We start from the raw sequence: 22,649 nt of genomic DNA on the forward strand, positions 1-22,649 counted from the left end.
GCAAAACATTTTCGGGTAATCAAAACTGATGTTTGAGGTTCTGTGTGCACGCTGTGCGTGCTGCTCCTTCCTTCTGCCACATTGAAGCAAAGCACGACACGGCCTATTACCTACCTCTAAGTCTGCCTAAGTGCAGGATTGTTGGCAACTTTATTTTACCACTTAAATTACAGCATAGAGATACAGAACAGGAACGCATCTTTCACCACTCAATAAATGCATGCGATGGATTATTAGTGTAGTCACTGGCGCTGCAGACACTGGGCTTCCCACCAACCAACAGGCGGGTTAGAGCCCTGCTCTACGTAGACCGTGTCTGTGATTAACATGCACACCCAGAAAAGAAATCAGGTCATTTTTATTTCAGTTTAATCCATCTCCACGTTAAGACAGCGGGGGCAGGAAGAGCATCCATGTTTGTATCACCCTTCACTGCCCCAGGCCATTGTTGGAGAGGGCAGGAAAACACCTCAGGTGAACAAGAGGGACTCTGCTGCTGGACAAGCCTGAGCCAGAGCCGCACAGGGGTTCATTTCATGGGCTCAGGTATCTCTTTCTTTGTAAACACAGGCCAAAGGGATGTGGCCATTTTGATGCACTTCCAGAAAAAGCGGGTCTGGCGTTTTTATTTCCTTCCAGCTCCTGCCTGACCTGGCACCCATGAAACGGCAGCCCTCCGCTTGCCCCAGCAGCTCTGCCTACTGGGCCACCCCGCACCTGCCGAGGCGGCAGTGTCTGAGGGCGTAGCAGGGCGGAGTCAGGCTGCACGCCTGAGGAAACCACAAGGAAACGCCACAGCTTCGGGCTAAAATGCCCTTCTTTTGGACAACAGAACCGCACGCCCCGGGACGACCAAACACCGCCGACCCCGCCGTCCGCGCCGCTGGCCCCGCCCCGCCTCTATCCCGCCTCTCCTCTTCTGATTGGTGGGTTTGGAAGTGCCGCTCTTTTCCTTCCAATCAGCGTCCCGCGTCCGTTGCTAAGCGACTGTTTCCAGGCCGCGCGGGCCCCTCGGCTGAGGCGGCCATGGCGGGCGAGTGGCGGGATGTGGCCGGGGTGCGCATCGTCCCCGCCGAACTGCGCTTCGGGGACGCGGTGCCGGGGGGCTGCTACCGCGCCGCGCTCAGTGTCCAGAACCGGCGGGTGGGGAGCTGCCGCCTCCAGCTGCTGCCGCCGCGCCAGCCCCAGGTGAGGGGTGGTCGGGAGGGAAGCGGTGGGAAGCTCCCGGACCCGTCTCCGGCCTGGGTGGGGGTGGGCAAAGTCGTCGTCGAGGCTCCCCTCCCACTACATCCGTATCCTGGGCCGCATCAAAAGCAGCGTGGCCAGCAGGTCGAGGGAGGTGAATCTGCCCCTCTACTCTGCTGTGGTGCGACCCTACCTGGAGTGCTGCGTCCTGCTCTGGGGTCCTCAGCACAGGAAGGTCACGGAGCTGTTGGAGCGGGTCCAGAGGAGGGCCACAAAAATGATAAGAGGGCTGGAGCCCCTCTCCTATGAGATCAGACTGAGAGAGTTGGGGTTGTTCAGCCTGGGGAAGAGAAGGCTGTGGGGAGACCTAATTGCAGCCTTTCAGTACTTAAAGGGGGACTATAGGAAGGATGGGGACAATCTCATTAGCAAGGCCTGTTGTGACAGGACAAGGGGTAATGGTTTTAAACTAGAGGAGGGTAGATTTAGACTGGATATAAGGAAAAAATTTTTTACAATGAGGGTGGTGAAACACTGGCACAGGTTGCCCGGAGAGGTTGTGGATGCCCCAACCCTAGACACATTCAAGGTCATGTTGGAGGGGCCTCTGAGCAACCTGATCTAGTTGAAGATGTCCCTGCTCACTGCAGGGGGGTTGGACAAGATGACCTTTCAAGGTCCCTTACAACCCAAACCATTCTATGATTCTACAAGTCAGCTGTTGGCTCTGTGTACAGCACCTTGCACCGCTCCAGCGTGTGTGTATAACGGTGGTGCCTCGTGGGAACGCCCCACCGACTCCCGCTGGTCTGTATCCTTCCCTCCTGGGCTTGGCCTGAGGAACTCACCTCACATTTGCTAGGCCCTCCTTGGGGCGCAGAACATTGCCAGAGGAAAAGTGCCTCTCGAGGCTCAGCTTTATTTTCCACAGTTTGATGTGGGGCTGTCTGCCCGCAGGTTTGCCTGGCTAGAGAGGTCCTAGGTAAGAGGCTGCTGGGGCCTGTGTAAATGCTTATCTGTGTTCAGCTACTGCGAGTGCAAAATGTTACCATGGATGCCCAAGCAGCTTATGGAATTTGCCAGTGATTTGGAAATGAGTTTAAAAGAGTTGAATAATTGGATAAACTGGAAAGAATAAGAGGCAATTCTTAGAGCCAAAATTGTATGAATTGCTTCTTGTGTGACAGTTCTGAAGGAGGGAGCAAGTCCTGGTTTATTCTTGTGAGAAGGATAGGTGTCATTTCTATGATACTTGAAAAATATTCTTCTATAGATCTTCAAATTAGGCTGCTCATTTGAAGCTTGTAAGTCAGAATGAAATGAACTCCAGTCTTCCCAGCTCTACATTTTCCTGAGGTCATGAGCAACTGGAAAAGAGCTTCCTTGTTTGTTAAATTCATAGTTTCAATAGAAGTAAAATAACTTTCTTCTACGTCTTACTACATCAAGTCCCTAGCTGGTAACAAATCCTGCTTAGATTTGCTGGCTGGCTTTGCACTCTCCAGAAATTTTACCCCTCAAGGAGCCCATGAGTTCCTTGTCATTTCAGGGAGTGTTACGTCAAAATGGATCACTTTGCTATGGTGTGAACAACAAATTTGAGACATGTTCCAGATCAGCTGAAGGGCACAGCTTTTGAAATTGCTTTTGCTTGGGTTTCCACAGGGCTGAATGATAACTCCATTATGTAATTTCTGTACTGTTTTCTTCTAAGTTTTTTGAGTTGAGTACTCCGTTTGTGGTGCTTGCTTATGGAGAGCTTTCTCAGAAAAGAGTTTTACAGTCTTTTCTCAAGAGAGTATGACTACTATTAATGGCATCTGATTAGTTCTGGAAAAATCATTGCTTAGCCAGCAAAAAAAATGCAAAGGCATTTTTACAGTTCTAACCAGTTTAGCCCTTGACTTGTAACCTATGTGGGCTCAGCGGAACCCAGCTGTGGTTAGTAGTTTTATATTGGTCGTTCATCTAGCTAGTTTATTATCTGTTAATTACGTCAAAATTAGGATTGAAGAGTTGAACTGGCATTGGGAATTGAACAGAAGCTGATGTTTCTTTGTTTTCACAGCAGCCTGAACTATGAATAAGTATATTCTGGGGTATTCATGAAAATGATTGTCAAACAGTTGAAGTACCTTGGATAATTCCACTGAGTAGTCAGTCTTTCTTTTTGGGGGTGAGAGTGACCAAGAATGTATGTGCATTTTATCCTCCCCTGCAAATTTGCATGATGTAGACAACTTGATTTTTTTATTACATTGTGACTGAAGAATTTTGGAATGAGCTGGGAACTGTTGAGAGTGCTTGATTTGGTGGGCTGGGCTTATTCTGTTGTGTTAGTTTTCATCAGCCTTATCAATTTTTCATGTGCTGCAGAAGTGGAAAGGCAGAGTCAATTTTAGAAAAGAGAAAAAGGTTACTCAATCATAATTTATGAGCTTTTACCTCTGTAAGTATCTTATGTCTTTTGCTGAGTATTTTATTGCTATTTTGTGAGAGACGACAATATGACACTTAGGGGACAAGATTCCACTTCATGTGCTCGGTTCCAGAAAGGTCTGTTGTGTTGCCCTTTCTCATTCCCAGACCTTATGCTGCTATCTGTGATTGCATGGCTCTGAAGTGTGTGACTCCTCTGTAAATTTTCTGAGGCAATTTCAGTGCAAGAACTGAAAAATAACCTTCCTTGAGCTGTCATAGTGCATAGCCAAGAAATGCCTTTCAAGGAATTTAGCTCACAAAGCAGTTTTCCATAGGTTTCATTCGAAGTTCTTAGTACAATATATTCGTTTTCCTTATACAGAATGAATATGCATGGATGTTTAATCCTCTTTAGAGAAGAGATAAATTTTTACACACTTAAAAATTAAAACATGACTACTCTTTCAAAATCAAGCCCATAATCATGATGCATATTGCATAACAAATTTAGTTGAGTGTTTATACTACTAGGAAGATTTTGTAGGAACAGAAGGAGATGCTCAGACAATAGAATCAACAAGTACTAAATTATATGTTTGCATATTTCAAACATAAATTAGAGCAGAGAACTTAAAAGTACACTGGCATGACTCAGAAATAAGCATTAGTTAAACTGAACGTATAGAGCAGAAGCCTATTGTGCGTATAGTGTTGTGGATTGTACGGAGACTGAAACACCAGAGAAACTCCAGACCTTGCTGGGAAACTTTCCTAGTAATGTGGGTGCTGCTGGATTTCCCACTATGTGCTAGTAGGTTACTTGTGTATTCTTTTCAAGATGTGCAGGGGGTGTTGGATATAAGCAGATGCTTGCAGACAACAACAAATCCAGAATTATTTTCTGAGAGAGGAAGTGCTTTCTGTCAACGGCTTCTGTTTTTTTTTTTCTCTTTCATTTGACCCCCAAAACTGGAGGTGCCATGGGCCTTTCAAGCAGATTTTCAATATTCAGTGAGACTTTCTGTTGATGTTGGCTGAATGTTGGTCAGACCTAGAGAAAACCCTTATGCTGTCTCCTTTTGTTGCTGCTTTGTACTGGTACTTAATCCTTGTTGCTTTCTCAGGTACTAAAAAGATTCTGCATTGAGTAGTAGCTGACTTAATTTTGTGTTGCTTCAGAAGGTTTATTGTAACAGTAGGAAAAGTTAGAGCTCTCTTAGAAAGACTAAAAATGGTATTTTGCTAAACTAACTCTTTTGTGCAATTTGATGAGCTCATGTTCATTCTGTTTTTCTGTTTTACTGTAAAAAGTCTCAACTTCAGTAAACAGGAAGAGAAATTTTATAAAATCCTACATATTTTAAAGTTAGTTGTGAATTTTAAAACAATTTGTGTATTCTTCTGAAAATAAACAATATATATATGTTTTTAAATCTAGAAATGTTTAACAATTTAAAATATGTTTTTTTTTAAATTGCAGTTTAAATTGATTGTGGAAAATCCAGAAAAACCTGTTGCATCTGGACTTCAGGTTACAGCTTTTGTGGAATATTATCCTGAGAGTGAGGAAGATCTTCAAGATAGACTACTTCTTTTAATAGAAGATGATGTAGTTGATATCCCCCTATTTGGGTATGAGCATGAAAAGTTCATATGCTGTTGTTACTAGTTGCAGTTTAATCTTGTGGAAAGTTTGCTAATACATGTCACACAGGGCTATGTATTTAATCTGTCAATTGCTCTGAGAACAAATAGTAAGTTTCCTTACAGAAGTAAGATTCTTTTTTTTTTTTTTCCTCCAGAGGAGCACACAGGTCAGAAGTTAATTCGGGTGACGTCCCTCTACGATCCTAGAGAGAGTTTGGGTTTTTGTTTTTGCTTTATCCTAAATTGGTTGTGATAACGTTGATAATTTCTAATTCTGTATCAACATTAGACAAGTTAACATCTACTCTTAATGTCTATCCTCCTTATTGAACCACTTATATAAAAGCATTTATAGTAATTGTCCACATTTGCAAAACTGGGTTATAGCGGAGCATGTGTTGCCTAATTGTAAATATATGATGTGCGTTCTAGAATAAAGTCGTACATTCAAGGATGATTTTCATCAATCCATGTGTGATTGTGTGTACCTATCTATGTTTGTGTATATGGATATGTCTTGTATAACATATGTCTTGTATAACATATATATTGGTTGGAAAAAGTACGCTTCTAAGTATGGTTTGTCAGACTTGGGCTAGGTGGTTATCTGAGGATGAGGGGGAGTTGCTCTGCAGTACCTTTCTCTCTTTTGTCTATAAAGAGAAATTAGAATGACAACTTCTGTTTACAGGTCCCTCTTTTAGATGCCTGAATTAGGATAGATGAATCCCATAAACTACTGCAAATCATAGCTTTTATGCAATTCTTAACATTACAAATTTCATGAACTGATAGAAAGGAATTTCTATGGAGATTATTCAGTATATGAGTTGTTCTTAAAAATCAAGCAATCCCACAAATGTGTCATGCTAGCCTAAAACACATAAAGTTTTGCCTTCAGATAAACAATACTTACTCCTACATTTCATTTACTTCTTATGTTGTGATCTTTTTCACTGATTTCCTTGTTTCATCTTAGAAGTTGTGGGATTTTTTTTATTTTAATTGAATGTTATGCTACTGTTAATGTACGACACAAAGAGTGGAGTCTGAAGCTGGGTTTTCAAGTTGTTTTAAATTTTGTCTCTTTTTATCAAAAGTCTGTCTACAATCAGAAGACTTGGAAATAACAAAATCAATTAGGTTTTCTTTCCTGTGGTGTTTTTAAACTCTTATTCTCTTAGAACACGGAATTAAACAATGCTATTATAGCTTTCTTTAATAACTTTAGAGAAATTTAAATGGAAAGCCCTAAATGCTTTTTTTCTGACTGAAAGACAGGGATGACTTTTCATTAAGTACATAAAGTTCATAAAGTACAGAACTTAGTAATTCAAGATGATAATTTTATTATTAAAAATAGCTGTCTCTAAATATGTTGCCCCAATGTATATTTTCCTAGAAGAATAAAGTGATTAGGGAATACTTTAATTTTTTTATGTTTTAAATTTTTATTCTTATATTTTGTTTTTTATTTTTACTTTTTTCTGTTTAATTTTTTATTCTTAAATTCTTATATTCTCAAAATTTTTATTAGGGTAGTACTGTGGAGATAACACCACTTCAAATGATAATGCTAATGATGACTCCTTTCTGCAAAGGACTTGTGGTAGATTGTTAAGTATTTCAAATCTTCATGTTTAACTGGCTTTTGCAGGGAAAGAAACTGACATGCTATAATAATTTTCATGTTGGCTTGTTTCGAAAAAACAAATATACTTTATATTTCTTTTTTTAATCAGTCTTTTCCAAAATATGTTTTGTGTCATGCATTACGAATGTTTATAGAGAGATTATATTCAATTATTGCACTGAAGGGTCACTAAATACATAATATTATATTTTCTATACAAACATAGTTAAAATGCATCATTAACCATTTTGAGAAAATAATGTACATAGTGTAGCACTGGTTGAGAAATACTAGTCGAAAGATTATTTTCTTTTAAATAAAAATTGCCATGTCACTATGAAATGTCCACAAAAGTGTTTCATTTGATGGAATAACCTGGAAATATTTTCGAGGAAACAATTGCAATGTTCTGTTTTGAGGTAGAGACACTCCCCCCTCTCCCAAATTTAATTAATTCTGATGTATTTTCTTCACTTCCCATTTAAAAGTTTGTGCATTTTTTTACATTTTTAATAACACTGTTATTTCCATTGTATCAATAATTATAATGTAGTAAACACTAATGATATTTTTCCTAAAACATCAAGAATTTAAAGAAATGATTTTAAAAATTGTTAAGGCTATACTTAGATTTACATGAAATTGCTATATATTTTTGTGACACAAAATTTCTTATCAGTGACAAATTATGATCTTTGGCCAACTCAGATATAGTGTTACTTTTATTGTCTCTGGTGAATGTCACTCAGATTGCATACTGGCAGTACCTTCAAAGAGTTGTACATCTGCAAAACAGAATTAAGTTTTAAACCTGTGGCAGCAAGATCAGAAAATTCATAAATATAATAAAAGATAATGTGTTCTTGTATGAATTATTTGGAAGTTACTGATGTTATTTGGACTGACCTCTTCAAATGTCTGCTACTTCTCTCTTACCTACTAGCTTATTTGTAGTCTAAATTCTTTGGCACTATATTGTTTTTCAGCTTTTACTTCTGTATTGGCTATAGGGTGATCTGTACATATATTTAATTCACTATGAACTTGTAGAAATTATGAGTATTCATGTTTTGTCCATAGAATTTTATTGAAAGAAAAGTCCTCTGGTGGTTTAGCAAAAAAGCATGAAGAGATTTAACCTTTTAGCCAACAATTGTGTGATTCCTTTAATCACATCTGCCATTCTTTTTAAGGTAATCTTTAGTCTGGGGTGATACTCGCTGAGAGTGTAAGAGAGGTCAGTTTCCCATATGACATTAAAATGCAGTAACACTCCATTTATTTTTGTAACCATTTATTTGATAAAAAATGCCATAATGAGAATGTTATTTCTATTGTGCTTTAGTGACATTAATAGCACAGTTGTTTAGTGTGCAAGGAGAGAGCTGTTATGTATTTACCTGGCTTATGAGACTAGATCCAGTGATTGGTCATATTGATTTGTGGGTCATGTATTTTATATAAGTTTTGGAGACCAACCAACATTCTTAGCTTAATCTCTACAGCACCATGGACTTATGATGTGCTTAGTAATAAAAGTGTAATGATTTAATTACGCAAATATTTGATTGCCATAGAAAATACTTATACTCAAGGTTTGGGAATGTGTTTCAAAGAAGCCAGCTGAGGTTGGGTGTTTTTTTTTTTTTTAAAGTTTAATTGAAACTCTGCATCCAAACTCTTTTTTTGAAATATAACAATTAAGAATTAATTTTTTTTTGTTTTTAAAAAATACTAAGAAAACATTTGAAATTCAGCATTTCCAGGGGTAAATTCCATCTTCATAAAAAACTTAAACAAAACCAAACCAGCAAACCAGAACAGCCAAAAAAACCCCACCTTGTACTAAAAAACAAATGCCCAAATGTTTAACTTTACTCTCTCCCTTTTTGCACAGGTCCGTATCTATTACAAAATCTTTCTGCACTTAGAATTTATGCTTATTCCTGTGTACTTGGGAAGTTACATATTTGGACCTTGAGAGGAGAGATACTTGTGTTTCGTTTTTCTAACGAAGAATGTCTGAATACTTGGAACATGTGAAGTTTTTACAGTCTTTTCAAGTCTACTCTACTCCTGATAGTTTTTTCCTGGTTTCCCTTCCCTTCCCTTCCCTTCCCTTCCCTTCCCTTCCCTTCCCTTCCCTTCCCTTCCCTTCCCTTCCCTTCCCTTCCCTTCCCTTCCCTTCCCTTCCCTTCCCTTCCCTTCCCTTCCCTTCCCTTCCCTTCCCTTCCCTTCCCTTCCCTTCCCTTCCCTTCCCTTCCCTTCCCTTCCCTTCCCTTCCCTTCCCTTCCCTTCCCTTCCCTTCCCTTCCCTTCCCTTCCCTTCCCTTCCCTTCCCTTCCCTTCCCTTCCCTTCCCTTCCCTTCCCTTCCCTTCCCTTCCCTTCCCTTCCCCTTCCCCTTCCCCTTCCCCTTCCCTTCCCCTTCCCCTTCCCTTCCCCTTCCCTTCCCCTTTCCCTTCCCCTTTCCCTTCCCCTTTCCCTTCCCCTTTCCCTTCCCCTTTCCCTTCCCCTTTCCCTTTCCCTTTCCCTTTCCCTTTCCCTTTCCCTTTCCCTTTCCCTTTCCCTTTCCCTTTCCCTTTCCCTTTCCCTTTCCCTTTCCCTTTCCCTTTCCCTTTCCCTTTCCCTTTCCCTTTCCCTTTCCCTTTCCCTTTCCCTTCTCCGTCCCCTTCCCCTTCCCCTTTCCCTTCTCCTCCCCCCTCCTTTATGCAATAGACTGTATGGGCAAGGTCTACCTAGCTTGGTCAAGGAGATTTATCTTCCTTCTCCATTTAGTCTTCTGTACTGCATGTAATGCAGATCATGAGATGCGATTATTCCTGTGTGTTCTTATTTGTGGGTAAGAGGAGATAGACTGCTGTGCTGATGTAAAATTCCAGTTGATTTCAAACATAGTTTTATGTGAGATCAGAGGTGTGATTGTATTAGAAATTGGGACCTTTAAAATAGAAGTTTCCTGAAGCGAGTAGGATCTTTTCGTTATGGCTAAGCAGTACCCAGTACAGTGATGTCGTCATGCTGGCTGATGCTCTTCAATAAATAATAGAAATAACTTGTGTTGCTATCCACTTCGGTCTGTTAGAATAAGTTTTGTTGAAGCCACATGAAGTATCTCTAAAATAAGACGACTGTAAATTGAAACTGGCATGCGTGTTTTCTCTCTGCTTTTAGTTCAGGCAACTGATAATGAAATATGGTGAATGTTAACTTCAGTCTTATTTTGTGATGCAGCTAATTCAAGATAGTTTTATTTGAAGTTATTTGTTCTGTAATAAAGTATTTAAAATTAAAGAGAAATACATACATTCTGTTTGAACTAATTGTTTAAAGCTGTATTGTTTAAAAGTTACATCAGTTAGTAATTAAAGTAAACAGCTTGATAGATAGCTAGATCTTTTTTACATCTTCCCTGTGTAGGCTATACTGCTGAAGTGAAGTACTCCTACCATAAACTTTGGTAGGAAAACTCTCTTCCACTGAGGTGCTTAATCAAATTTCTTTAAAAATACAAAGGTATTTTCAAGTTTTGGGAAAATATAAACATGTCTTTTCTCTGCAGATTAATTCCATGCTGTTATCTGGAAATTGAGTCAGAGATTAATTTTGGTGCAGTCATTGCAAACAGTAAAATAGTTAGTAGAGAGATTAATATTGGGAACCACGGATCAGCTTCAGGTAAACATTTAATATGCATTAAATTGTACAAATATTTTATTTTCTTGGAAAACGTAATTTTATGCAAGTTAACACTAAACTGGCCAAGTAGAAATTAACTGAAGTTCTGGGTTATGCAGATTATGAGTGTTGTAGCTGAATGTTCTATAAATGGCCTGTTGCTACTGTAGGCAGTGCTATGTTTCCACTTACGGGAGAAAAAATGAATTTAGAACTTTGCCAAGTTTTAGGAGTTCTCTACTTCTGAGTCCCATCTGAAAGGTGTAAAAATAACAGTTGCTTATTGTCTCACTCTGCCCAACATAAATAGCAGCAAATCACATCAGCTCTCGCTTTGTCGTCTTTGTGATTCTGTGATGCCAACAGATGTCTATTAAATAAGCAACTACAAGCTCCTTGTACTTTCAGAGCTAAAGTCACCTAGGGTGGGAGTTGAACCGTATTTGATACCTGAAGATAATGAGAGGTCTTTTATCTTGCTGCCATAGCTTTTGAAATTGTACGGCTTTCAAAACATGTACACTCCTCAGCTTCTGTGAGGGACCCTTCCAAGGAGTATAAGCAGCATGGAGAATGGAGCGTAAGAATGCTCATGTGATCCAAGTGACTGCCTTTTCCACTGGACAAAACTGCAGATACCTTTCTCCAGAAGTAGGGTGGCAACTAGGCTGAGTTTCAAACAACAAATTTAAGGCAGTTAGTTATATTTGTTCCTCACTTGTACAACTGTTTATTATATCACAAGGTATCTTTATTTACATTAGGCCAAGGTTGTGTGAACATTTGCTTCACAGATTGCAATAAGAAATATTGTACCAACAGAAAATACATGATTATAGAAACGCAGAGATGTGTTGCAATATTAAAATAAAAAAATATTTTTTTTTTCTAGCCAGCTCAACTTAAAGATGTAGCCTTTATATTTAAATTTTAATCATTTTTAAAATGATTTATATAATCAGCTCTTCTCATACATACCAACTTCTTTCTTTGAGGAATGATGATTAGAAAAAGAAAATGAGATAACCTATATTACATACGCATCTATAACTAGTTTGCATGGTGTGCAATTTCTCATGTTGTATAGGAACTGATTCTAGTTATAAACTCTGTTGCATGATGCATGCAGGCTGCATGATAGAGTTTTGCAGGATTGGATACAGGCAAAATTAGAATGAAAGTAATGGTTAATGAAGAATGTATTGAGGGCAGACAAAGGAATAGTTGCTGAATCTGTGTTTCTGTAGGCTCTGCAAATTGTAATGCAGGTCGCACTAACAGGCAGCACGTAAATTGTATCAGCAGGAAGTGCTGCATGCTGGCCTGTGACTCAAGGATTTCATTTCACATGTCATCCCATGCACAAAATGAGTCCTTTGTTCCTGCGTCTGATCTCATAGCAGAGATTATCTATCGTCTGAGGTTAAGCTCTGCATTTTTCCTACAACATTTGAAACAGTTTCTTGCTATCTATGATATGACATATAACTAGTGCTGCTGTGTATTAAATACACATTTCATATTTTTTTCACATTTTAAAATAGATTTTTATAACCTAGAGATGTTCACTGTTCTCTTCTGCAGTAAATTGTGTTGTGTATGTACCAAATCATGAAAACTATTGTTAGCTGCAATATGCACTTAACTTTCTAGCTATGGTAGCTGCCTAGAGCTGAGTATAAAATATCCCATAGCTTAAAAAATGTTACTTAGAGCTGCTTTATGATATAGTCATTTTTCTTTGGAATGTGAGTACCTTTTCTGTTACAATCACAACTTGCAGAGTGGCATTGGACATGTGGGTGTGATATATAAAGAAAGCTGGAAATTGTGATCTACTCTGTATTAAAAATAGTTTTGAAAAAGGTAAACTCTGTTTCCTGTTTCCATAGGAAAATGTACTGCTTGTGAATCTCTGCATTACGTGTTTTGTAATTCCAAATGTGTAGTAGAAGAATATAAATCTACAACTTTATGTTGTGTAACATTCTGTTTATCATTCTGTTTCTTTTAGGTACATTTAAAATATTATATGATAGGGGTGTCCTGCTTAACATAGAACCTACCAGTGGAGTGGTAGAGCCAAAATCTATAAAGACGGTTAAAGTGGACATCTGCACCGATGTACCCGGAATCATCAAAGAAGTGTTAAAGTGAGTGTATGACTGAAGAAAAACAGTTCCATAAATTACATTTTTGCCTGTTATTAATTCTAGCCTATATTATGAATGTTTATTGGATAAAGTTAAGCTCCTAGGTGTCAGTTGCTGTCTTCAACATTTATTTTTATTAAATTAATTTGATGATTATATTATTTCCACAGAACAGTGATGCATAAATTGTATACTGTCTGTGTTATCAAAGATCTCTAATAAGTTGTAATGATATAGGATGTTTGCACCGCTTTCAAGTATACAGCTAACCAAGACCTTGTATCTTTCACCTTTCTCCACATCCTGTGTTCCTTACTTTTTTTTAAGCTTCTGTAACTTTGCTATTTTTCTTTTGGCTCTGTGTGTTTCAGGAGTCTCAGAAACTTTATGATGTCATTTGCTGTATCTTACTTTAAATGGAGGGGATGTATTTGCAACCACCAGGTTTTTAAGAATAGACTATTTTTAAATGCTTATCTTGTCTCTCTTCAAATGGTGAATATAGTCTTTTTAGGAAGTGCCTGAATTTGGAAGTGGATACCTATCTGGAAAGTCCTTTTCAATCCTATTTTCTTATAGATTGTGGTTGGGGTTTTTTTTTGGGAGGGGATGTGTTTCCTGTTTTGTTTTAAATTTATTGAGATATGTGACTTAAAATTCAGTTCTTCCTGTTCTTGCCTTTTGTAGCCTGTTGGTAAAGGAAATGAAATGAAAGGAATAAAATTCTATTAGAGTGACAAGGAAGACAATATCCGTATTTTGCCTCAGAGTTACGTCCTCCTTCATATGATTTTTTTTTGGTTACTGGGGTTCAACCTTTTGTTTGCAAAGTGTCATGCTTTCTTCCTTTCCTTTGCTGTCCAGGCTACCACCACTGTTTTCTTCACCCCATCTTGGTTAAACTTCTACTGTCTCCTGCAGTCTAGTAGATAGTTTGTCTATTGAACTGAAAAAACATAACTACACAGAGCTTAGATTTAATCCTTTGCCCATTCCCTGCCTTAAATTCTACATAATTTTGTCAGTGAATTTGGCATTTCTTAGTCATCATTGCTATATCCTTTAGACTAAATGAAATCTGAAGTTTCCCTGTCCATCTTTGCACAAATATATAAATATATGTGTATATGTGTGCATATATATGTATTTAAATAAATGGGGTAATACTGGAAGTCTTACAATGGGTATTTGACAGGAATTTGACTTGGAGAAATAGCACAGTTTTGATGAAAACATCCTGGTTATTTACATTTGCCTTGTCCTGTAAGCGTTTTGCTTCTATGCACAAGTAAAATCTTTTCAGAGGAATCTACTCTTACGTTCTTTTGAGATTTCTGTCTTGGAGTATCCTGTAATTGTGCTTCGGAAGTTGGAGGATGATATTTAGAGAGTTTAAGATCCTCTCCCAGATTTCTTGTGTAGTTATATATGTCACTAATCCAAAAGATTTTTTTTCTTTAAATTTTTTTTTCAGCTCAAAGGCTATTCAAAAGGATAGTTGATTCTATTAGAACAATAAATTATATTACTAAATTTTGATTTTTTTCTTTTGTGAAACAAGAACAAGTGTGCTTTTTTCCAGTGGAATTCTAATAACAAAGATTTGTACAATGCCAATACGGTCCTTTGGTGTTTTGTGGTATCACCAAGATCAAGCATTCAGGCAGGAGCAGCAGCAGTTTTTATGGTTATTCAGATGAACTTCTAGCCCCAGTTGCCTCAGAGAAAATTACTTAGTGTATACCAAAATAGATATCTACATACAGATCCTCAGGAATAAGAGTAGTGTATCATCTGTGAACATCTCTGATTCTTTTGAGATGTCATTCCTATTGTTTCAAACATCAAAAAAGGGGAAAAACTCAAAAATACCTCCCCAAACTTGCCCCACTTAGTTTATCTATGAAAAGCCAATGATTTAAACAGTCTGATTTGGTTTAGTTTTGCCTAGGTTCTAACATAAACCAAACTGAATATTTCTAACACTTTTCTATATTACCTATTGCTGCTTGCTACTCTTACTGACAGAGTGGAGTTGGAAGGTCATGGCTGCACTGAAGTATGGATCAAAGCTGTTGTGGTTGAACAAGTTCTTAAAGTTCTAGGAGTGTCCTGTGGAAATATATTGGAATGCATTAACTTTGGACCAGTTTATTTTGGGTCTTCAAAGACTGAACAAATATTTCTCTACAATGAAAGTCCTGAGTGTATGGACTGGGTAGCAGTACTGGAAGACAATGCTGTTGGAGGAGAGATGGTAAGATAGTGTTCTGGTTTTTATTTTAGCTGAAACTTCTTTTAATTTCTGCTTCTGCATTTTTTGTTTCTCAACATTTATCTTCTAGTAGTGTTTACTATGTCATACTATTTCCTGATCAATAGGTTTTCTGAAACTTCTGTCCAACACATACCTTTTTTTACTATAAATTAACCTTGGAATTAAGTCTTTCAGGTATTTCTCTTTCCCTATGTGACATCTTAACCTCAACAGTGTTAAGTATGTTCCCTGGGTCTATTTGTTTTGTTTTATTGGGCTTTTTTTTTGGCCTTCGCTTGACCTACTGGATTTCTTATAATTTAGTAGGAGTTATCAAAGTATATTTTGATATTCTAAGATGTTAAACATCTGTGATTTCACTTGTTTATCTCAGACAGTGAAATCATCTGAATGAGCATCACCTTTAAAAAAGGGAATTCAAAACATTGACATGAAATTGATGCTGAAAAATTGATTAATTAGCCATGTGATATGTAACTATGTTAATGCCATTATTTATGTTACATATTTCTGCTCATGAAAGACATGAAAATGTTAGTGTAGGGGGAAAAAACCCCAAACACAAAAGGGGAAGCAGAACAGGCTGAATTATTCCACATTTTGATTGTGGTTGTTTTTTTTTTTTTGTGGTTTTTTTTTTTTAGGGGACAGATCTTCAGAGGAGTACAGATGCTGCTTTACAAGACTTAAGCCTCAAAAATAGAACAAAAGATGTAGATGTTTCCACCTTGATCTTGTGTATTCCCAGTCAAGGAACCTTGCTACCTTATGAGAAATCTTTGGTTACATTGTGCTTTAGTCCAAAGTGAGTGAGTGGTCCAAATTAGACACATGCACACAAAAGTTGCTTGGTCTAAACAATTCTGTAAAGAGCTGTGTTAGAGAAAATAGTTTTAAGTTAATGTGTCTGCAGATTTTTTTCTGAATTACTTCTTATGTATTTGTGTGTGTGTTAAAAGAAATTGCTTGGCGTGATACTACAAATGAGAAAGCAAAGTCTGAAGTGATTATTGGGAGATGTTCTATAATACATTAAGGATGTATTTGAACTAAGAATTGGTTAAGCTTGTTTTGCGAGAACAAGAATTGTATTAGATTTTGCCAAGGGAACTAATTGCAGCTCCATTAAATATGTTGAATCTCTCAAGATTGTTGAGAGAGTTCTACAGTGTCAAATTAAGTTCCTTTTTAATGACTGCAGAATTATTTCATAAAGATATACTGTATCTGCGGCATTATGAAAGAATATATATATTTCATCAACAAGAGACTGAAACATTTTGGAGAGTTTTCATTCCATTAAAAAAAAAGGTAGCGTAAAGCAACATTTTTTCTTCTGATAAGGAAAAGAAAAAGAAAATGAGCTCTTGCCATTTTCCCTTACTTAAACTCTAATTATAGGTGACTATTATGCATATAATACTTGTTTATAAAACTGTGCGAGACTGGGAAAGATACCAAATTACTAGTATAATAGGCATACAATATGTGTTGAACTTAAAGTTGTTACTGTTTCATTTTCCAAAAGGAAGTATAAAGATCATTTCTTCAAGGTGTATCCAACAGCAAAGAAGCCAGACTGGATGATGAAAAATAAGCGTTGATTTTTTTGTGGGTTGGGGTTTGGTGGTTTGTTTTTTTCCTGTCTTGTAAGTACAGATTGTGACTCTTACAGAAAATTTAAAAGGGACTTTGGAGTGAATGACTCATCACTGAAACAAGATTACGTACTCTTTCTGAGATTTGAAGCTGTTGGGAATAAAGATGGCTATCTGCAGGCCCTCAGTGATGATGGCACAGCAATCACAAGTATGTTATCAGAAATGTATATATAGATGATAAAACTGTATATCGTGATTTTTAAAAATCTTTTTAGCAGTTTTATGGGAAACCTGTTTTTATTTTATTTATAGCAATACAAATAAAGTATTGTAACTTATATCTTTAATGCTTTAGCGCCAAAAACTCTTTCAACAGTGAGTAGAAGGGAGGAGGGAATCATGCATGTCATGAATACACCTGCTGGTAGTGAACACCTAGAACTTAATTATAAATGTAAGTATTTGGAGGACATAACCCCCCCCCATCCATTTGCAAGTCACCTGCACTTTGTTACTACCAGTTTTGGGCATTTTCAAGCGAATATTTGATCACCCTCAAATCCCTTAATGGGGGATAAGTTATCTAACAGCCATTATAAGGAAGCATGTCTGTGTTAAGGTTATAGAAAATTGCATTACAAATTATACTCTATTATGGTATTATTTTGTTTTTGCAACCATACAACTACAGGATGACTCTTCTGTTAGTAAGCTAATAGGTGTATGAAGTGTTTTTGGTTTTTTTTTTGTGTTTGTCTATTGCAGTGAATCAGCCTCCTCACATGGAGTTAGCTTTGACAGGTTCTGGGCTTCCTGTCGTGTTAACTTTTAATCCAGGACCAGTTATTAAGTTTATGGACTGTTTCCTGGGTGAACAAACACAAGTTCTATGCACACTCGAAAATGAATCTGAGTCCCTTCCAGTAAGATTCAGCTTTCGCAAGACTGCTCACTTTAATATTTCTCCTGAGAAAGGAAAAATAAAAAAAAACTCAGCAAAGGTAATTACCTCTTTCTTTTAGATTATGTAGACATGCAGATTACTTTAGAGTGGTCACCAGTGGGATTTACTGAAAGTAAACTAGAACAATTTCATTTCAGTAGCCATGGTGTTTACTATCAGCCAAATATATGATTTTTTTTTCTCCTTATGTAGAGTCTTTCAGTGCTCTATCCTTTACTCTAGGAAGCAAAAAGTGTTATTTTAAATTTGGAAAAAATAATTGCAGTACTAAAGAAACTTTACCTGGGTTTTTCCTGGCTTTAGATTTTTTTTTTTTATATTTTACTGACTTGAAAAGATTGATTTATACACAAGCCTTTGCAGCATTATTTTAATTTCTTTCAGTAAATCACGAATATTCAAATAATATAACATATCTTTTAATGGAAGAAACGTGGCCAAAGCTAAGTCAAATATGGAGACATTTATAATTCCACAAACCTGTAACTCAGGGCACAAGAAAGAACAATTTGTCCCAGAAATGAGCAAGTGAGACTGTGTGGTGTTCTAACGTGTAGCAGCTTTATATTTCCTTATATTGCTAATTTATGTGTGGCAGCTGGTATATGCTAAAAGCCCGGTTTTGAACACCTATCTTAGAAGTGAGTGTGGAGACAAGTGACTCAATTAAACAGAATTACACAAAAGTTTTCTCTTTGCTTTTCTGCCTTGTGTCATAATGACTTTTCTTTTCTAGGTTGTGATATTTTCATTTTCTCCACATCAAATGGGAACATTTGAAGTGAAGCAAGTTGTTGATATCATTGGTACAGGACTAGAGAAAAATAATTTACAGGTTTTGAAGACAAAGTCCTTTCACCAAATATATTTGAGCTTTATTGGTGTGTGCAAATCCAAAAAAAACCACATTCTATTCAAAATTAATCCTGGTAAGATGCTAAAAAGATAAGTGACAAGTGATACAATGTTTTAAAAGTACATTTTTAACACTTTAAAATAGAATTTTTTACTATTTGTAGTTTATTTTTTAAAAATATCTCTTTGGGAGTTGAGGGAATGCTCATTTGTACAACAGACACCCATGAGAGTATAAAACAATAGCTAAAATAATGGTAAACACCCCCCCATCCCACCCCTATATTTTAACAAAATTTGAACTTTTAAAGCATCCATTTTCATCATACGATTATTTAACTTTTATAAATCAGAAAATAAAGGCTTCATTTTTTGGCAGCCATGCCATTGCACAGTGCGAGTATGTTTCAGTTGTAAGTAGAGAGATGGGTAAAGCACAGAAAGACGTTAGGAAAGATAACAGGCCATTCTTTATTGATTTAAAGTTACTACTGCCAGATGAATTTGCCAGTTAATACAGCCTGCTACCTGTCCCGTGTCCATTGACTCTTTTCATCCTATAAAGAATCTTTCAGGGTACGCAATAATTAGTCTCTAATTTGATCCTCAGATTCCTACCATGTCCCACGAACAACCACTTTACAGTAGATTTGACTAAGCCTGTCACCGGGTTTTAGAACGAGTCATGGGAAACGTAGCTTTTTCTAGCATCACATATGCCGTAGCATCTGCAGGTCGTAGTGGTGCAACAGGGCTGTCATCTGGTTCTGTGTGTAGATAAGGAGGGGAGCATGAATACACCTTGACTGACTGCTGTGCAATTGAAGATGTACTCACTAATGAAAAAGGAAGGCAATTCCCATTTTTTTTCAGAGAAAGCATTGTGGGGACGTAAAAAGAGGGAGTAATTGGAAAGGCAGGATAAAATGATGTTCTTTTTACAAATACCAGAATGGTTGGTAAGCCACTGGACATTCCTGCTACTTTCAGGAAGGTATTTCAAGTCCATGGCAATCAAAAATTAATAAGAAACTAAAGTTTTGCAATTTCTGGGTTTTATTGTTGAAATCCAGAATTCCTGCAGTTTTTCTGCTTCAAAAACACAGTTAAAATGTTTCTGTGAATCAAAGATGTAATGTAGTATTCAAGTTTTGTCAGATTTTCTAAATGTTCTTGTCTAGCATTTGCTCTATTAATGTCCCCCTTCTGCTCATATTTGCAGGTGTATAAAGAGGTTATGAGGGCTATCTGTACTCTGTAGGCTACTGGTATCTGTGTTTTGCTTTTAAGCTACATTGAGGTGTGGAGGAAAAGTAAGGTTTTCAGATTCTTGTATAGATGGGTTCTATATCTTCCTTAGGTCTCCCAGTCTCTGTGAATGCATACTTCTCTCTGTAGTTTGTATTCTGTCGTGGGGGAAAGAGACTGGAATGAAGCTTCTTGTAAACTATGCCTCCCTGGGCAGTGGAAGTTGTAATCACTCCTATAGTTTGGAGGATGAAAAGTAGGTTGGTTGGTTTTTGGTTTTGGGTTGGGTGGGGTTTTTTTGTTTGTTTGTTGTTGTTTTTTTTTGTTTGTTGGTAGCCATTTGAGAGTAAAGTAAGGCTAAAGTGGGTAAAATGAACATGTTTAGTTTAATGTATCAATTTTTTACAGGTGAGGGAGGAAGGCGCAGTTGAAGAATGGGTTTATTTATTTATAGTGCTGTTTTAAATGTGTATCTTTATGTAGAAGCGGTGAGGAAACACATGGCCTAGTTTCTGTCACAATTTTTCTCTTTGACTTTAATGTGTACGTGCTTTTCTAAAACTAGAGTGGAAAAGATGTGAGTTCTTTTTTAAGTTGGGATAGCTTGGGGAGTTCATTGTCAAAAATCATGCCTGTGTTTGCAGCCCTAAGTCAAACTTCAGGACACTACGAACAGTGTCGTGACAGAGGCAGCTCTGAGTGTTCAGTCATGTACACGTGCAAGACAAAGCGTCGCAGCTGGACATATTAGTGGTTGGATGGATAGTAGTGGATCTAGGCCAGGGAAGTTGGTTGGCTCTTAGTATGGTCTGAATGCCTTCTTCCCTCTTGTCTGAGGAAAACATAATGGGATGGGTGACTGATTATTGGGCTGCTGGGTGGACCAGTATAAATTAAGAAATATTTTTCTAATACTTTGAATTTTGTTTTGAAAGTATTAGTGTAAGTGTGTGTAATATGTTTATTTGAATTTTAAGGTATAACACCAATGATTTCCAATGCAACTGGACAGTTTGTAGCTGATGGCACAGGACAGTGCACTGGTACAGCACCTGTGGCAATGCTTAAATCAACCCAAACACAAATTCATACTCACTGGATAAACAGGAATTGTAAGGGTGATGCACTTATAGCTTTTCCTAATGATCGCGCAGCCAGCATTAGGCCTAGTGAACGGAATAAAAAGTACAGGTAAAAATTATACAAATATAATATTTAAACCTACACATTTGTACATACTGTATAGTAGATCAAGACTTGTTACTCATACGATAGTTTACTCTCTGCTGCCCCCCCCCCCCCCAAAAGGCTGAAAGGTCTTTAAATTTCACTGCATTCTTGCATTCTACTTAACCTTGAGCCTCTTGCACATGAATTTGAGTTGCTTTTCTTATGTGAAACTACAATTGTAGCTATTACAGTTTAAATATTTCATTTTTATGGTTACTTTTACAAGGTCAAATATTAATAATCAGCTGTGATAAGAAACATGTTTGCAATGAAATACATATGTAGCAAAATCAATATGTTTTCTCTCTAACAAGACCCAGAATCATTTCACACGTGTACTGAAACTACAATTCTCTCTAAATATTTAGGACGATTTTCACAAAGACTGAGAGATATAATTATATAGATCCAGAATTTTCTTATACTGACTGTGAACGACTGTCAAAAGAAGCACATAAGAAATACTACGCAGACTTCATTTCTAGTTTAAGGCAGCATCGTTTACAGAAAGATGACACTAGGTAAGACTTTGCTTAAAGGCTAAATAAATATTTTAGGCTCAGAGGAAAAATATGTGTATATATGTGCAGAATTAACGTAGTGGCACCACTAAATTTGTCCCATGCTGAAATGCTTAAGGTCTTGGGACCTTCATTTATAATGCATTCAAAACCCATTTTGTTCAAATGCCCATTTACGCATTTCCTGCATAAAATGTAGGGACAGAGGCATGGAACTTAAAATAAATGCCAAGTTTTAAGAAGAGTCTCTTATGGTTAATAGGAAAAACCTAACATTTATTGTATTGGATTCTCTTTTCTTTTTATAAAATAAATTGTACATATTTCCAACTAGTTTGTCTGGCTCACTCAAAGTGATGGGTTCAATATGTCAATTATGATATAATTTGCAGAATGAAGTAGATAAGATTAAAGGATTGTATTCATCTTATAGCCTTATAGTAAATTTTCACTTCATGAATTTGTGTATTTGGTTGGTGTGGTGTAGAGCAAAATCATGGAAAAGCAGAACTGACAGCTCAGCTACTTATAAAAGCTTTATTAAGAAAAAATAAAGCTTGTAAACTCTTAAAGCAAGAGAAGTAATACCTTAAGAGAGTTAAATCTGCAAGACTCATTATTTAAGAATTATTGATGCCAGTGGATTATTCTTGTAATCTGAATTTACCTTGCTCTGTGTATATACATTGTGATTCAGACAAAGTGTGCAGAGCTGGATTTATTTTATTTTTATGCATGCACGTGATGTGTGGCTTGCTTGAAAGGAACTGGTGGTGTGTAGTGGGTGAACTGTTATTTATATGACCATCATGCATATATTCAAGGTACATTGTATGAGGAGCAAGAACAGAAAGGAAAATTTCACAGTTAGGAAATGAATTTCACTTTTACTATCACATGTAGTAGTAATTTTTCTGAACACTTGATATGAAACATCTATGTAAGGTCTCTGGAAGTTTCAAATCTCTTGGTTGCAGGTGAAATTGGTTGGAGTTGAACCTTGACCAAGATAAGTAAATTGCTCTGAAAACTGGGCTATTAGTGCTTGACTTTACAACTTAATTGTTCTTTAAGAGGTATTTTAGGCATGATATAATATTTATATTTTGGTGGCCATAATGCTTGCAACCTATTTAGCTAAGCAATTGCCACCAATGTGCAATAGATACTAATCCTTGTCTAAACAGTACAATAAAAGACTTTTCAAGGCATTTTCTGTGCTCAAGGTTTTTTAATAA

The 22,649-nt window shown here is 37.1% G+C and overlaps 1 protein-coding gene across 1 annotated transcript in view; it reads left to right on the top strand.

The window, feature by feature from the left end:
- The first annotated feature begins 1,026 nt into the window (after positions 1–1,026).
- The window catches only part of CFAP47 (cilia and flagella associated protein 47), a 346,829-nt gene continuing 325,206 nt past the window's right edge, over positions 1,027–22,649 (top strand). Inside the window, 11 exon segments of the mRNA XM_064473493.1 lie at positions 1,027–1,188; positions 5,087–5,237; positions 10,436–10,561; positions 12,576–12,714; positions 14,743–14,971; positions 15,637–15,797; positions 16,668–16,801; positions 17,359–17,594; positions 18,294–18,486; positions 20,638–20,851; positions 21,259–21,411. Coding sequence (XP_064329563.1) covers positions 1,027–1,188; positions 5,087–5,237; positions 10,436–10,561; positions 12,576–12,714; positions 14,743–14,971; positions 15,637–15,797; positions 16,668–16,801; positions 17,359–17,594; positions 18,294–18,486; positions 20,638–20,851; positions 21,259–21,411 — 1,898 coding nt within the window.

Source organism: Phalacrocorax carbo, chromosome 1, assembly GCF_963921805.1.
Source record: "Phalacrocorax carbo chromosome 1, bPhaCar2.1, whole genome shotgun sequence".
Lineage (NCBI taxonomy): Eukaryota > Metazoa > Chordata > Aves > Suliformes > Phalacrocoracidae > Phalacrocorax > Phalacrocorax carbo.